Source organism: Struthio camelus, chromosome 24 (assembly GCF_040807025.1).
Source record: "Struthio camelus isolate bStrCam1 chromosome 24, bStrCam1.hap1, whole genome shotgun sequence".
NCBI classification, from domain to species: Eukaryota; Metazoa; Chordata; class Aves; order Struthioniformes; family Struthionidae; genus Struthio; species Struthio camelus.
Window position 1 is genome coordinate 3,170,827 of NC_090965.1, and position 15,776 is coordinate 3,186,602.

Here is a 15,776-nt window from a genome sequence, read left to right on the forward strand (position 1 = left end):
CTTGCTAAATCGATGCGAGAAGGAATCCAGCGCGCTCCCGCTGTTCCCACACTCCAGCCTCTCCCAGCGGCTCCGGTTTCGGCTCAGCTCCGACACGCAACGGCTTAGCCAAGCAACTGCCCCCGGCCCCCCCTGCCTCCCGCTGCGCGGGGCGCCTCCGCGCTGCAGCCCGCGGCCCTGCCGCTCGGACCCGGCACGTGTCGGAGGTGGGGATTGAACCAGCTCCTTGAAGCCCAGCTCCAGAAGTTGGCTTGACCTGGACAGTCCCCAAAGAACTGGGAAACCGGGGAGCAAACCGTGGCGGGCGCGGATGGCCGGAAGCGCGGCGGCATCGGCTGGAGGTCTGGGGTAGGCGCGGAGGAGTCGCTCCCCTGCTTCAGAGCGGCAGGACGGGATCGCGGGTGCCGCGGGCGAAGCAGGCGGTTGGCGTTATAACGCCGGCGGCCTGAAACGCGCCGGGGTGCGGATCGCTCCCGACAGCCCCCCGCGGCTGCCGCTGGCGCCGGCTCCCGGCACCTCAGCCCCGCAGGCTCGGCCTCGCGCGGGGCCGGCTGGCGATGGAGCGAGGGAGCCGCGTGCCACCTGCCAGTACCGGCTCTCCCGGCTCCTCTGGATGTGGGTTGCTGTAGCAACCCCGCTGGCAGGAGCCAGCGAGGGAGGGAGGTGCCGGCGCCAGGCGCTTTGTTCCTCCCCTTGGCCGCGGGGGAGGCAGCTGGGGCATTTTCGGGAGCCGCTGGCGGTGCCGAGGACCAGAGGCGGCTTTCCCATCCCACCCCGTCCCATCCCGCAGGGACGCACTGCTGCCTGGGCGCGTTAGTCCTGCGGACGGAAACTCGGGGCTGCGGCTCCCTTCTCCCGCCGGGGGTGCTGAGCCCAGGGCCCCGGGGTGGGCAGCACCCAGCCGGCCCCGCCAGCGTGGAGGAGCGGAGGGTGCCCATGGGTGGGGGGGACGGACCCACCTGGGGATATCAGTGCGGGGTTAGATGTCATATCGCTGCATTCGATGCCGCTGCGGATCTGCTGAGACCCCGGTGCCGCAGCCGGGCCAGGACCGTGCTCCCCCACCGCCGCTCCCGCCGGGACCAGCCCTTCGCGATGGCGCCGTGTCTTTCCTTAACTCCACCAGCGTGCCGTGGCAAAGATTTAATAAGGCGCTTAATGACTTCGTTACTTGTTTCCTGCGAAGCCTCGTTCGGGGAGCGGGACGGGGGCTGTGAGGCGCGCGGCGAGGCCCCCAGCCGGGGCAGGTCTCGTTCCCCTCTGAGCCTGTCACCCGTCCGGGCTGGGCCGGGCGTCTGCCGGGCGCCCTGGGTGCCCCTGCGCACCCAGCGCCGCTCTGCCCCCGCTACCCTGGTCTACAACGGGCTCTAACCTGCTCGATTTACCATGTTGTCAGGAGGGCTGTTAGCGCACGTCGCCGCCTCCCGGGGTCGCTCGTAAATCGGAGCCCGCGTGCTGCTGCCCAGGCCGGCGGGTGAGCAGAGCCCCGGAGCGGGGAGCCTGAGTGGGTCAGAGGGGCGGCGGGCCGGAGGCCTTGTGCCCGTGCCGGCGAGAGCCCGCGGCGCTGCCAGGGACCCCCCCGGCCTGCCGTGTGCGGTACACCTGGGTACGCGTGTGGACACACGTGCGCGGGCTGCGTGCGGGGGGGCGGCGCGTGTGTGCCTGCAGGCGGGCGCGTGGCTGCGCGCAGGTTTGGGCTGCGCGTGCCTGCGGCGCTGAGCTGCCCCGGCGCTGCCGTGATGCCGCTGGCTCCCAGGACGGTCTGTCCGAGGCCACCCCAGCAAACGCCTCTGCCGAGGTGCGAGCCAGAACGGGAGCCGGGGCTGGCAGAAAGCCCCGGCGTTTGCCGAGGTCCTGCTGGCTGTGAGCAGAGAGGCTCGGTGGCGCTGCCCGCAGCGCTGGGTCCACGTCCCCAGGCTGGAGCATCCTCCAGGGGCAGCTTGGGGGTCGTTCCTCCAGGACCGGCAGGGTCCTGCCTCCTCAGCCCTATGGAGCAGGGTGAGCAGTGCTTCGGGGCTGCGTGACTGTAGTTGGCCTCCTGTCACGAGGGTTCAGCCTCTGGCATCTCAGATGCTCCTCTGAGATGTTTGCACATCTGCCCCCATGGTGCTGCCTTCCCACCCCTCCTAGACGGTGGTCTGCCCCCAGGTTTGGGTCCCCCCAGCTCCTGCCTCCTGCCAGAGGGACATTCCCGGTGCAGGGCTGCCTGCGACCTCGTGGGAGCGAGGCCAGGCCCCTCGCCATGTCCGGTATGCCGAAAGCTGCAGGCAGAGGATGGCATTCCTGCACGCGAGGGCCGCAGCTCCCGAGGCGGCAGCGCAAATCCCTGGAAATGAATGTCCTTGCGCTGGCTCCCGCTGCCCTTTCCTGGCCTCCCCCCAGCCTCGCTGGCTGCCACCCAACACCTTCTTTCTGGAGTAGATGTCCCCCCTCGCAGCAAGTGCTCCCGTCCCTGTTGCTGGGGGGGTCTCGGGGGCCGGACTGGGGCTGCGCTGGGCAAGGGGTCCCCAGTCCGTGGCGCCTCAGGCCGAGGATGAGCTGTGGGGTGAGTCATGCTGGTGGAAAGCAGCCGTCCTGGTGCAGACGCTGGGGGAACCCCACAGGGGTTGCTGTTGAGGGGCTGCTGGCACCCGCCAGGTGCCACGTGGGACCACAGTGGGGCAGTGATGGTGGGTCGCCCTACTGGCTCTGAGCAGATTGAGCCAAGGCTGGAGGCCTGAGCTCTCATCTCGGTTTCTCTGCTGTCACCCCCGCCCCACGTGTCTGGACGGGGTCTCCTGGGTGTCGGTGATGGCTGAGAGCCTCCTGCGGTAGCCGTATTGAGCCCATCTGTGTCTGTGCTTCTGCTCACCACCATCCCCTGCTCCTTCCTGGCCACAGGGACACTTGGAGGTGTTTTTTCTTGGTTATTCAGTGAGATTTAAACCCAGATCCAGCCTGGGAACTCTGTCAGGGTGTGCCAGCCCTGCCCCTCTCCCACCTCAGTGAGCAGAGCTGGAGCTTGGAGGGACAGCGTGACCCTGGGGAGGGCCTGGCCTCCAGCGAGGTGGTGTGGGAAGGGGCTGGATGCCTGGCGGAGGACAGAGCCCCCAGCACTGGATGGGACACAAGGGGCCTGGCACTTGGAGAGGATGCGGGGCGGGAGCTGGCTCCAGATGTGCCGTGGGGGGCCGGGCATACGGGAAAGCCAGAGCATATTAAGGGATGCAGCCGGAGGGGTGCAGAGTCAGGAGTTGATGCCTTTAAGGCCTCGTCCTTCTCTCTCCACAGACCCTGAGTCCCAGAGGAAGAGGACGGTTCAGAACGTGCTGGACCTTCGGCAGAACCTGGAGGAGACCATGTCCAGCCTGAGGGGCTCCCAGGTGTCTCACAGGTGAGGCTCAAACTCCAGACTTTTCGCAGTGCCCCATCCCCTCGTCCCCTTACGCCGGTGTCTTTCTGGGGACAGGGAAGGAGTCCAGGGGAAGCAGCCCTGCTCCGGGTGAGGGCTATCTAACTGGGAAAGGGAGCTCACCTTCCGCTGTGGCATGGGGACCCTGCACCTGGGTGCCTGGAGAGACACCCCAAATCAGCCTGTGCAGGGAGGTGGCTTGTGGCTGCCATGGGACCCCCAAAACTCTAGGTAGTGACCTCTGCCCCGGGCTGTATGAGTGCATGGGAGAGTCGATGAGGTTGTCCCAGTGCTTTCTGGGGGCTGTCCGTTCCCAGGAGGGCACAGTTTGGGGAAAGGGAGCTCTTTGGCCTCATTCCCCCAAGGAGAGGCCGTCGGATGGGGACCTCAGCTCCACCCAGCCCCTGGCCAACAAAGAACTGCCAGAACCAGCCTTGCTGGCGAGATGAGGGAGATGGGGGGCAGGCAGTGCTCGGCGTGAGGGTCTCTAGCCTTGGACAGAGCCGGTGCTTCTGGCCCCGGGCCTGACGCCAGCCCTTGGCACAGCGCCACGCAGCCACCTGTAGGTGCCTTATTGTGGCAGGCATGGAGGAGCAGCAGCCCCCAGCCTGGGCTCCGGGAGGGGCTCAGGCCCTGTCTTTGGCAGCGCTCCAGGGCTGATGCTGGCTCGTGTATGCTGAGGCTGTGGGAATGGGATAGGGGACAGAGCTAGTGGTGGCTCCCAGGGGAAGCTATGGGAGATGCTGGCCAGGGGCTGGGGGCGAAGCCTGTTCCCTGAATTTGGCTGTCCTCCTGTGGACAACCAGAAGCGATGGTATCCCCGATGCCTGCAGAGATCTGGACCACCGGGTAGTCACCACCCCTTTCTATGACTCCATTTCCCCACCTGTATGTAGAGGTGATAATGGATGACCCCTCAGATAGAGCTGGCCAAATGCCTGGGCAGCCCATGTGGAGAGGTCTGGTACCCCTTGGGGCCGACAGGCCCAGAGCCTGCTTGCAGCGGGTGCCAGGGCAGCGGGTAAGAAGGGGGATCTCCCCAGGGCACCCTCCCAACCCCGGTGATTTGCAGTGGGTGCTTGTGCAGCTGTGTTTTTTAAGCCTGGGCTTTGCAGGGAGGCTGTGTGGTATTGCGAGTGCTGAAGCGTGCCAAGGAGTGTGTGAACATCCATCTCCTGGTGTGTGTTGCCACCTCGTGGTTTCACTTGATGCCTCTCATCTTTGTGTTGGAAGGGGCAATAAGCAGAGGCTTCCTACCCCGCTTCACCCACCGCTCATAAGTACAGACCTCCTCTGTGTCCCCCCTCAGTCAGCTTTGTCCAAGGTGAAGAATCTTGGCCTTTTCAGCTCTTCCTCACCCAGAAGCTGTTCTAGCCCTTGCTTGTCCTTGCTGCACCGTCCGGATCTTTTCCAAGCTGGAAGGAGCAGAGCGTTCAGGGAATGGGAGAGGCAGGGATTTATACAGGGCTGCAGTGATTTTTACTGAGCTGGCGATTTCTGAGAATTATCCATTACAGCTCTACAATCTCAGCGTAAGAGCTGATTCACAGCCTGGCACTGCTCACGTCGAGTTAGGCTCGCTTTGCATTGCTTTGCATTCATCTGTGTCAAATTTTATCCGTTGCTTTCTCGCCGTGTCACTCAGCTCGGCAGTTCTTTGGAAATCTTCCGTCAGCCCAGGTCTTAGGGAAGTAGGGCAAGGATATTAATGGCGATTAAATTAGTGTTGCTGGTGGGTTTTGTCTCCTATCGTCTCCTTTTTCTGACGATTTATGAATGCGTTGCATAGCTGAGGCCTCAGCCAGATCCCTGCCACAGAGAAATCTGACTATTAATAGATGGTGGGAATAGCCCAGCGATGCCTACTCCTGCTTTTAAGCAGTTGTTATCTATATGAGGGTCCTTCCTCTTATTCCATGGCAGCTGAGTTTATTTGAAAATTTAATTTGCCTTTGGTGAGGGAACTCCTCAAGTACCTTCTTGTAGCCTAGATGAGCCTTGTCCACGTGTTCCCCAAGTCCCTCCAAGAGCTCTAGGACATTCATGAGCCTGACTTTCCTTTACCAAAGCCCTGTTGGCTCTTCCCCAGTATATCGTAATGACAAATGTATCCTCTAATTCTGTTCTTTGAGACAGTTTCAACAAACTTGTCCAATATGGATGTCATCTACTGTCCTCTGGATCTGTCCTGGATTTCTTCAACAGTGGTGTCCCAGTAGCCTTGTCCAGCTCTGGTGCTGAGGCAGTTGTGATTGCAGTGAGAAGTCCACGGTTTCCTTCTTTACCTTTTGCAGAGCTGCAAGCTCTCGGGCCGGCGCTACCTGCTCCCAGCAGCTGTTCCCGTTCCTCTTCTCTGACCTCTTCCACAAATTAAGGCAGGTTCTCTGACAAGCCTCTTGTAGAGAAGGGCCGTAGTGTGGGGGCTCCTTGACCTCCCCCATAGTCAATGTAGATATGAAAAATGCCTCTAATTTGTCTGTTACAGCTTTATTCCCAGGGCACTGCAGTTTAGTTATCTGCTGTTCCTGCAGGCTCATCGGCAGACTTCTTGCACCCATGTGCTTGGAAGAGGATTTATCGTTCCGTTCTATTCCTCTCAGAAATTAGTCCTCAAACTTTTTTGTTTTCCTTATTGTGTTCTTCCATCCAGTGGCACCACCCTACAGCCCTGGATCTTGAGGGGAGGCGGAGGCAAAGTGAGGACCGATGGTCCTTCCGACAGTTGGAGTCTGCTTTCTTTCTTATTTCCCCATTAGGGTACAACTTTGTTTTTGAAATATGTCACCTTACTTCTGACAGCCTCTTTACCCTGCTGTTGAGCTGCACCAGCTTCCTCTGGGGCTTTCTGAAGTCTCATCTGGATACGTGGTTTACATCGGCTCTGAGCCGCTAGTAGAACATCTTTAAATAGCCTTTGTGCTTCCTACAAAAACTTTACCCTTTTAGCTGTCACTTTTAGTTCCGTTTTAACAAACTTCCTCATTTTTATGTAGTTCCCCGTTTTAAATTCAATACTGTAGTCAGGTTTTTGTTGCTCCTGCAGGAGTGTTTAATCCAAGCACAGTGCGGTCACAGCTAGGGAATAGCTCATTGATAGTAACGTGAGCCAAATCAAGGGTTGTGGGTTCCTGAGTAGCTGCTGCAAGGAGTAATCATTTTTGGCGTCTAAATTTAGTCCTTGCATCACTCCCTGACATGCTGTTTGCCCAAAACACACCCAGAGGGGTGAGGGGAGTAACTCGGCTCCCCGTTATTGCTGTGCTTTGTGCCCTCGCAGCCTCTTGGCCGGCCGTCGTGCATCGCACTCGCTGCCAGCCCCGCGAGGCGCTGGGTAACGCTGTCTCGGGGTGTCTCCTCCTGTGTAGACCTGGGATTTTGCTCTGCAAGGATTTGATGTTACACGCTGGCGCAGTTATCTGGTTCCCCGGTTTGCCCCTAAGCTTACTTTAATGCATAGCCCTCTCCTCCCCGGCGCCGCCCGCTCTGCCCGCTCAAGGCTGCGGCCTCTGGGATTAGGGTGCCACAAGCCCAATTTGTTGTACTCTGGGTCTTGGGGAAACCGAGGCACAGTGCCTCAGGCTGTTGAAATGCTGATAGGGAAAGGGCTACGATAGGGTGCATCTCTCCTGTGGGACGGCGCGATGGAGCCTGTGGGTTGCTCACGTCCCTCCAGACCACTTCGGGGGGCTCCCCGCGGCTCTGTGTGAGCAGCTAAGGCCCCGTGGACTTGAAAACGGGGAGCCAAGGTGGCGAGGAGTCTGCCAGAGCGTGGGGGAGCGGAGGGGGGGCTGGCAGGATGGTGCTGGGGAGGGAGAAATGCTGAATTGGCAGCGGGCAGGGTGGGAGGGGACCGTCCCCTGCCAGTCGCGAGGGGGCTCAAGGCAGACAGCACCCCTGAGTCCACGCTCCTGGCATCCTCCAGCCTTACCCAGATGCTCCAAGAGGGGCAGTCTTGTTTTTTGAGTGCTTGCAGCCCATATTTTGGGGGGGACAAGACCTCCGCTGCCTGCTGGGCCCTGCCCTAATGCCCCCCCCTCTCCGCCCCGTCCTCGCAGCTCCCTGGAGATGACCTGCTACGACAGCGACGAAGCCAACCCCCGGAGCGTGTCCAGCCTGTCGAACCGCTCGTCCCCGCTGTCCTGGCGCTACGGGCAATCCAGCCCGCGCCTGCAGGCCGGGGACGCGCCGTCGGTCGGGGGGAGCTGCCGCTCCGAGGGCACCCCCAGCTGGTACATGCACGGCGAGCGGGCGCACTACTCGCACACCATGCCCATGCGCAGCCCCAGCAAGCTGAGCCACATCTCCCGGCTGGAGCTGGTCGAGTCGCTGGACGCCGACGACGTGGAGCTGAAGTCGGGCTACATGAGCGACAGCGACTTGATGGGGAAGACCCTGACGGAGGATGACGACATCACCACGGGGTAAGTGGCCGGATCGGGGCTTTCCTGGAGGCTTGACCACCTCCTGTTCGGCCCGTGCCAGCCAGCAGTGGAGGGACACTCGGAGCAGTGGGATGGATGGAGGAGCATACAGATCACCACCAAGATGGCTGGGTAGATTGTGCCCCCCAGGTGGCTGCTACAAGCGGAGATGTTTCCCCTCCAGCGAGGCACCGTTGCAGTGCCGGTGCCGAGAGAGCCAAGTGGCTCTGAGCCAGCCGGGGCTGCTGTGCCCCTCGCTGCCACTCCTGCGAGTGAGTCCCCAATCTGGGCCATGCCGCTTTCCCGTTGTACAGGGAGCCTCAGGCTTGATTTGGGCTTTGCCAGAGCAGGGGCCCAAGAAACGCGCAGGGTAAGTGGCTGCTGGACATCCAGGCCAGGACCCTGCGGCTTTAACGCTGCTGCTTTCAGAAGCGCTCTCCCAGTTTCTGCCAGGGGAGCTGAACTGCCGTCTCTGACCCCGGCGCAGCAGGGATGTCGCGTGTCCAGCCGGGAGAGCTGGTGGCACACGGTGGGACAGGCTGCGGGAGGGTGAGGTTGAGTCTCGGGACCCCGGTGAGTGCAGGGTGCTGAAGTGTCCTTGCTGATGGGTGGCACCGCGGCCCTGCTGAGCAGGGTCCCCTGGTTCTGGGCTGCCACCTGCCTCCATCCCTCCACTCGGCAGGACTGGGACCTCTCCTGCTGTGCTGTCCAAGGATTTGGGGCTTGTGTTGCTCCGTGTGGGGTGTTCCTTTCACTCCCAGAGGCTTTAGCCTGGGGAGGACCCTTAGGCTCCCCAACATCTTGCTCATGAAGGGGCTCAGCAGGGGAGGATGGTGCCCGCAGGAGGGCAGGTCATTCAGCACCCAGTAGGATGCAGGTGTTGGGTTGCCAGGATCCAGCCAGCAGTTGGCCGGTGCTGAGGAGCGTGAGGGTGAAGGGGACGGGTGGGTGCAGCCTGGCATGACCACCACTCCCGTTTTGTTTCAAAAGCGTGTCCTGCTCCTGTTGAGCTGTTGAGGTGCCCCCTGGCTCTGGCTGGGGTCCAGGGTTTTGGCATATTGGAGGTTTCCTGTTTCAGTGCATGAGAAAATAAATAACTCCGGCATTCGATTTGTCCCAGAGCAAGAGGAGGTATTTGGCCTGCTGACAGCGCTGCTCCAGCTGCAGCCTCCTTCACGCGTGGCCCTCGCTCTGCAATCCCCAACCTGCCACTGCAGGGCCGGGGCAGCCGGTCGCGAGGCTGGGAATCGGGCTGGTGTAAACACGGCTCCGCTTTGGGACGTGTCTCGTGGGGCTGCCTGGTGGTGCCTTGTGCTGGCTCAGCGCGGTCCCCTCCTGGGGACCATCAGCCATCGCTTGGCACCAAGAGAGGTTGCCTGTTGCCTCCTTGTGCCACTGACCACAGGAGACACGTGCTGGGGCCGCAGCGGGGTGTTGCTACAGGTCTGGCTGTTGGGTGAAGGACTCCAATGCTGCCTTTCTCCTGCCTTGTCTCTTCTCTCGGAGCCGCTCTTGCAGGCGGATAACCTTGGGGTGTCCTTGCCTGCGGAGGCAGCGTCAAGAGCCGGTGAATCTGAGTGTCGCTTCATCTCCATCAGCGACTGACCTGGGCAGGGCACGGGCTCTGGGAGCAAGGGACAGTCCCGGCTGGAGCCCAACGCCCTGTCCAGGCTCAGGCCCTGCACGCTGCTCCAGGCAGGGTTAATTTTCTCCCCCATGAACCTTGGGGATGAAGCAGCCTCAGCCCTGCGCCACTGAGGCTCCTGCGAGACCCCCGCAGTGCTGCAATCCCCCGGCGCAGGGTGAAGCTTTTGGAGCTGCGCTGGCAGTGCCGCGGCCCTGCTCCGCGGTCCCCGGTCCTGCGCGAGGCCCGTGCACAGCCCCCAAGCGTGGTCCTGAGCACGCCCTGAAGGAAACCCTCTGCCCACTTGTGCCATCCCTTTGGTAGGCACCAAAATCAGCCTGGGTGCCCCGTGTTGGGCATCTCTCTCCAGGTATGGGCTCAAGGCTGCGGCACCAGGGCAGGGGCATCTCCTCCTCCGCGGAGCTGCCAACGGCGCGAGCAGGGAGAGCTCCCCGAGCGCGGCGCAGCCCCCGACCCAGCCTCCTCGGCTGGCTCTGACCTAGAAAGCCAACACTGCCGCAGGCCGCGTCTCCCCGTGCCGCTAATGCACCGGGCGGGAGCAGAGCGCTGCAGATGGGGCCGCCGGGGCGCGAGGACCGTCCCTGTGCGCGGCGCGCCGGCGCGCGCCGAGCCTTGTAGGGCAGTAGGTCAGAGGCGGCGCGGAGCACCGGGTCGCCCCCTCCTCGAGACGGGCGCGCGGGGCCGTGGGACGGGACCGCGCGTCTCGGCACCGCACTGGGAGGAGAGGGGCCGAGGTACGGGAGCCGCGTCTGGCACGCGGGGACCCGTCCTTGGGGCGATGCGGGGTGGATCGTGCCGGGGTGCGGATGGTTTTGGGGGTCTGGGGCGGGGTGTGTGAGTCCCTGGAAGGAGGCGATGCTGAAGGCGAAGCTTTTCCCGTGGCGGGCCGGCAGGGCGGGCAGTGGGGGACGGTGGCCGGCCGCCTGCCCGCCCGCCGCGCGGTTCGGGCTGTGCTGGTGCAGGGCTGGGGGCGGAAGCGGAGGAGGCTTCGTGCCGGCCCAGGAGAGCCGTGCTCGGTGGGGTCGGCTGGGTGCGGAGGGCGGCTGAGAACTGGGCCAGGCTGCCGCAGTCCTGGAAGCTGCTGCGAATGCCCTGCGGTGGGAGAGTCCCGGGAACCTGGGACCGGGGTCAACACTGTCACCAAGCAGCATTAGACCTTGGTGGGGCGAAGGCAAGGCGGCCCTAGCCGGGCTCATCCTGCCCCTCTGGCAGAGCCAAGGCCCTGCTGGGCTTGATCCTGGGCACCCGGCGAGGGCAGGGAGGGCGCGAGGCGGGCTGCCGGCGGGGGCGCGAAGACTACTGAGTCAGCACCTGCTCGCGGGCTCCGACTCAGGCGGCGGCGCTGGCGATTCACGCGCGCTCCCGCCGTCGGAGCGCCTGCGCCCGCGCGGGGAGGAAGGGCGCACCCAAGGCTTTCCGATGCCGCGCGCCCAGCCCCTGGGAAGGCCTTGAGCGGGGGCAGGCGGGGGGAAACCGCGGGACTGCCGGACCGCCTCGTTTATCCGATTCTTTTGCGGGGGGAAGAAGACCAAGAAGAGGAAGGTGGGAGAAGGCTTGGCGTCGCCCACCGCGGTGGTGCAGGTAGCCATCCGTGGCGGAGCATCCGCCAGCCAGGCACCGGCATGGCTCGGAGCGGGGGGAAAAGCGGTGCTTGCCGCTCCGGGCTGCTGCCAGCCCCTCGAGCGGGGGGCTAAGGGCCGCCCGCAGCATCCTGCTCCGGGCCGCCCGCTCCGGGCCCCGGCTGGCACAGCAGCCCGGCCGCTGCCGGCGCTGGCCTGGCTCCCGCTTCCTAGCAGCTCCTTCGGCTCAACGCAGCCCAGAGGTCGGAGCAGATGTTTGGCTCGGCTCCCCGCGAGCGGCAGGGGGGCGGCCGGCCCCCTTCCCTGCCCCGAGCGGGATCGCTGCCCTTCCCCTCTTCCGCCCCGTGCTCGGCGCTCACCTTGAGCCCTCGCCGCCGTCCCGGCGAGCCCGCGAAGTCGGCCGGCAGAGCCGGCGGGGAACGGCCGCGGGCTCGGCGCGCGCGCCGGCGGGGGAGCTGCCGGCGAAGCCGCTTGGGATAAATATTTGCCGCGGCGGGTTCGGCCCCGTGTCCGGCTGCGGGAGAACAGCTGGGGCCGACTGCCCTGGCCGCCGGCCAGCCCTGGTCGTCGTCGTCCCCCCCCTCCTTGCCCCAACCCTGACCCCGCCGACAGCTTGAGGGATTCGGGCCGCCGTCACCCTCTCGCGGGTTAGCGCGGGGTCGGGGCCGCCTTCGCTCGGCGCGGCATCCTCGCTTGCAGGCGTTGCGGGCCGGGCGCAGCGCGCGGGGCGGCCGGCGCGGCGTGGTGGCGGAGCGGGGGTCGCGGCCGGCCGGCTGTGCCGCACCTGCACCGCACGGGGAGTTTGTGGGCTAGGCGGTGGCTGTACCTACAGTCGCCAAGGTGGGGCAGGCAGTCGGGTGTGCGGCGGGCTGGTGGGGTGCGAAGCGGCGGGGGGGTGTTTGGGATGAGGGGTGCGTGGGCCGGGCCCCGGCGAGCGAAGCGGGAGCGGTGGCGAGCCGGGGCCGGTCCTCGCCTGCCCGCGCAGCCATTGCGCCGCCCGGCCGGCTGCGCGCGGAGGCGTCCGAGGCCACGGGCTTGTCCAGACAACGGAGGAGGGGGGGAAAAAATGGGGATTTCGCAAGCAGGCTGAGTCACGCCGGCTCCCCCGCCCCGGGGCCGGGCCGGGACTCTCTGACCTCGGCGCGCTGCCACCCCAGCCCGGCCCCGGACCCCGAGCAAAGGCTTCGTGTGTCACCGCTTCCAAAGCAGCTGGGGGTGCCCAGCCGGGGACACGCTTCCTCTGGGCTTCCCGCCGCTCGGGGAGGTGGAAGCGATGCCGTTTCTCCTGCTGGGTGAGCTCAGGCGACTCAGTCCCCGCTCCCTGCCTCGGTTTCCCCGTCTGCAGCCCTATGCGCAGGGCTTTGAGCACCCTAGGTGAAGGGTGCCAGGACGAGGCACCCGAAAGGCAAGTTGCGCTGCCGAGGAGGTGCCCTCGCCCCGCGTGGCGCGCACCCCCGGGAAGGAGGAGGGGAGCGTGCGGTCCGGGCGTCGCGAGGAGCTGCCGTCCTTCCCCCATGGACTTCGCGGATGTGAGGAGGGGGAAGGGGCAGCGGTAGCACCCGGGCCCTCCGGACACAACTAATGATTTGCGAATCTAATTGTTTTTCTGCCCCATTAAGTGAACGTGATGGGAAGGGAGGCCGGGAGGCCGGGGGGAGAGAGCCCAGGCTATCCCCAGGCTCCTTTTCTCGCCAGCCCTGCTGGGAGCGGGACGCGCGTGGCAGGGGGCTGATGGGAGGGAGCGGTGGCCGCTAGCACGTCCGCCGAGACCCCTCGGGGCCGGAGACCAGCTGATGTAGGGCAGGACGTTTTGGCTGTAGAGACCCCCACCGTGCCGTGGCTGGGGGTCCTGTGCAAGCCCCTGTATTTCTTCGGCTGCAATGACCATGGCTGGGCAAGAGAAAAGGGCCAAGACAGACCAAGGGGGGCTCGTTGTCCTTTGAGGGGTGCTCAAGAAGGGACATTTGGGGACACTGGAACGGTGACGGGCATCGGGCTGGGACGATGTGGGGTGCACCAGACCATGTTCCTGTGCCTGTTCCCGGTGTTAACCCGTTGCCTTCCTGCACCGGCTCTCCTGGCTCACCGGCGCGGCTCTGGGGTGACCGTCAGCCCTGGGGCCAGGGGGACGCCGCTGCCAGAGGCAGCCTGGTGCCTCGTGCCGCCGTCCCACGTCCCCTCGCCCCAGCTGTTCGGAGGGGTTTCCGCACAATGGGGCCCTTAGACATCGCTTTAATCAGGGATGGGTTTTGGGAGGGCCTTGGGGATTTGGGAGCACAAGCCCTGCTGTCTTGCAGGGACACGTGTGCTCGGAAACCTCACTTGTGCCAGCATATCCCGCTTGGCAAGCAGTCGGGTGTCTGCCGGTGTCAGGAATGAGGGCGATTAAAACAGGGAGACTTTTAACCCTCCGGGTGTAAAAGCAGCTGCTGTTGGGAAACCAGGTCTGTGAGGATGGGCTGGAGACGCTCCAGCGAGACGGTTCTCGAAGGGCAGAGCTGCACCCCGTGGGGTCCACGCCAGTGCTGGGGGGGCACGGCCAGGGTGCCCCTTTCCCACGCTGGGGCCGGGCCGAGCTGCTGCACCCGCTTTGCCTTGCGCCGGGGCTGAACCGCGCGCGCTGCTGCGCGTGGGCCTCCTGCCCCAGCTCTCTCCTTCCTCCCAGCAGTGAGGGTATGGAAGTGCAGCCTGGTGCACCGTCGTCCAGTCTGTCCCGGCCCCGTCAGCAGCGCCAGGCTCTGGGGCTTGGGTGCTGGCCTCTCAAATCCCCCTCGTCGCCTCTGCCTGGGTGGTTGGGGTGTCTCTTCTGTGTCCTGGTGGCAAGGAGTCGGCGCCTGCTGCGTTGGGCTCTGGGACCATATCGGCACCTCCTTTCCGCAGCCTGGGCCGTGCCAGGCCCTGTGACAACCCCCCAAGGCCAGAAATCCTCATCTGAGCTCTGCCGCGGGAGGTGGCTCTGACGGGGCCGGGGGCAGCCTGCCAGGAGCAGGGGCGGGAGGGGAAGGCGTCCGTCCATGCGTTGTGCAAGGCGGGGGGGGGGGGGGGGGGGCCGGCGCCAGAGGGAGCGCGGAGGGATGCCGAGCTCATACGGAGCGTTCCCTGGCCGGGCCGCGTCCGGCGGGCTGCACGCCGCCCTCGTCCCGCCAGCAGAACATAGTGACGCCGGGGCGAGCCCCGGGGGGCAGGAGGGGTGTCCTTACCGCGGGGTCAGCCCCGGCCAGAGGCTCCCTGGGGCAGGGGTGGGAGCCGCGCATGCGAGGAGCCTTCCCGGCCCAGCCCGGAGGCGGCCGCGGTGGCTCACGCCTGGCCCTGGAGCGGGCAGGAGCCTGCGGAGAGGGCTGTCAGAGCAGGTTAGCGCGGGCTGGCAGGTCCGGCCGTCCTGCATCGCGGTGCCGCGTCCTGCCCGCTAGCCTGCGGGGTTTGGCCTCCTGGCCCTGCAGGCCGGAGCGTGGCAGCGGGTTGCGGCGGCTGCCTGCGAGCAGGAGAGAGGCGGCGGGGTTTTGGAGACGGGGAGCGCCGGGCATCCGCGGCCCTGGGGTTCAGCGAGCGTGCTGGTGCCCGCCGGCAGCGCGTCCCCTTCAGCTCCCGCTATCCCGGGAGAGGCACGGTGAGCGGGTGCGGAGGCTGCCGTTTGGGCTGAGGGCGGGATCCCGTGGCAGCTTGCAACGAGGATGGCGTCCCAGCGCCCGGGGGACGGGGTCCCGGGTGGGAGAAACCCCCGCCAATCCCGCCGCGAAACCTCCGGGCGCGAGGGGCGGCCGGCTGCCGGAGCGCCGGCACGGCAGAGCTGAATCGCCAGCGCTGCCGCCTGAGCGGCTACAATGGCAATAAATCCCCGGGCCCGCGGGGCCGCCCGCACGTGCGTGCGTGCGCGCGCAGGGCCAGCGGGCAGCCCCGCGGGTGCGAATCCGGGCCTCGCCGGGGACGCCGCCGCGGGGAAGAAGGTCCTAAACGCCCGAGCTCTCCGAGCGGGCCTGGCCCTTCCTGTTTCCCCGTTTTCCGGAGCCCGGGAGTAAACAGAGCCAAGCCCCGAGCGGGGATGCTCATCGCCCAGAGAGCCAAGAGGCGTTGCCAAGGTTGGGGGGGGGGGAGACGGCTAGGAAGGAATTACTTATTTCCGAGCCCGCGGGGACCGGTTCGGAGGAGCTCACAGCGCTTGGCTCCAGCTGCGATTAACCCCCGCCGCCCCGCCGGCGGGATGGGCGAAGGGCGGCGGAGGACAAGGGGAAGCCCCCTTCCGGAGCGCGGCGGGACGCGGGGGGCGGCCGAGGCGGCCCTCCTTTCTGCCGCCCCCCCGGGGGCGCAGGCAGCCCCTGCTCTAACGCAAGGGGAAAAAGAGGCACAAATTGTCTTTTTGGTCCTGAAAACGGAGGGCGGCGCGAGCTCGGGCGCCGGCGCGGTGGCGGGTCCCGGGAAGTAGCCGTCCCTGGGGAGTAGCTTTGGGGACAGGCCTGGGGCCCCGCCGTGGGGCTGGCAGCCGGGCCCGTGGGGCTGGGGGGCACGGGGTGGCAGTGGGGGGCTGGCGAGGGGGCACTGGGCTGGGGCGGGGGGTCTCCGGCCAGTTTGGGGGGCACCGGGGCCAGGGCCGTGTGCCGAGGCTGGGGGGGGGGGCTGCGATGTGGGGCACCGGCCCGAGCTGTGGGGCACGGGGCCGGGTTGAGGGGCACTGGGGCGAGCTTTGGGGCAGCCGGGCCTGCTGTGGGGTGCAAGGCTGGACTGAGGGGCACCGGCGCTGGCTG

General features: G+C 65.7%; 1 protein-coding gene across 6 annotated transcripts in view; it reads left to right on the forward strand.

Moving 5' to 3' along the window:
- NAV1 (neuron navigator 1) overlaps positions 1 to 15,776 on the forward strand; it is a 100,358-nt gene that overhangs the window by 60,888 nt on the left and 23,694 nt on the right. For all 6 annotated transcript variants that reach the window (XM_068918538.1, XM_068918540.1, XM_068918539.1 and 3 more), the window contains 2 exons: positions 3,271 to 3,373; positions 7,447 to 7,812. In XM_068918538.1, coding sequence (XP_068774639.1) covers positions 3,271 to 3,373; positions 7,447 to 7,812 — 469 coding nt within the window. The remainder of the gene's footprint in view (positions 1 to 3,270; positions 3,374 to 7,446; positions 7,813 to 15,776) is intronic.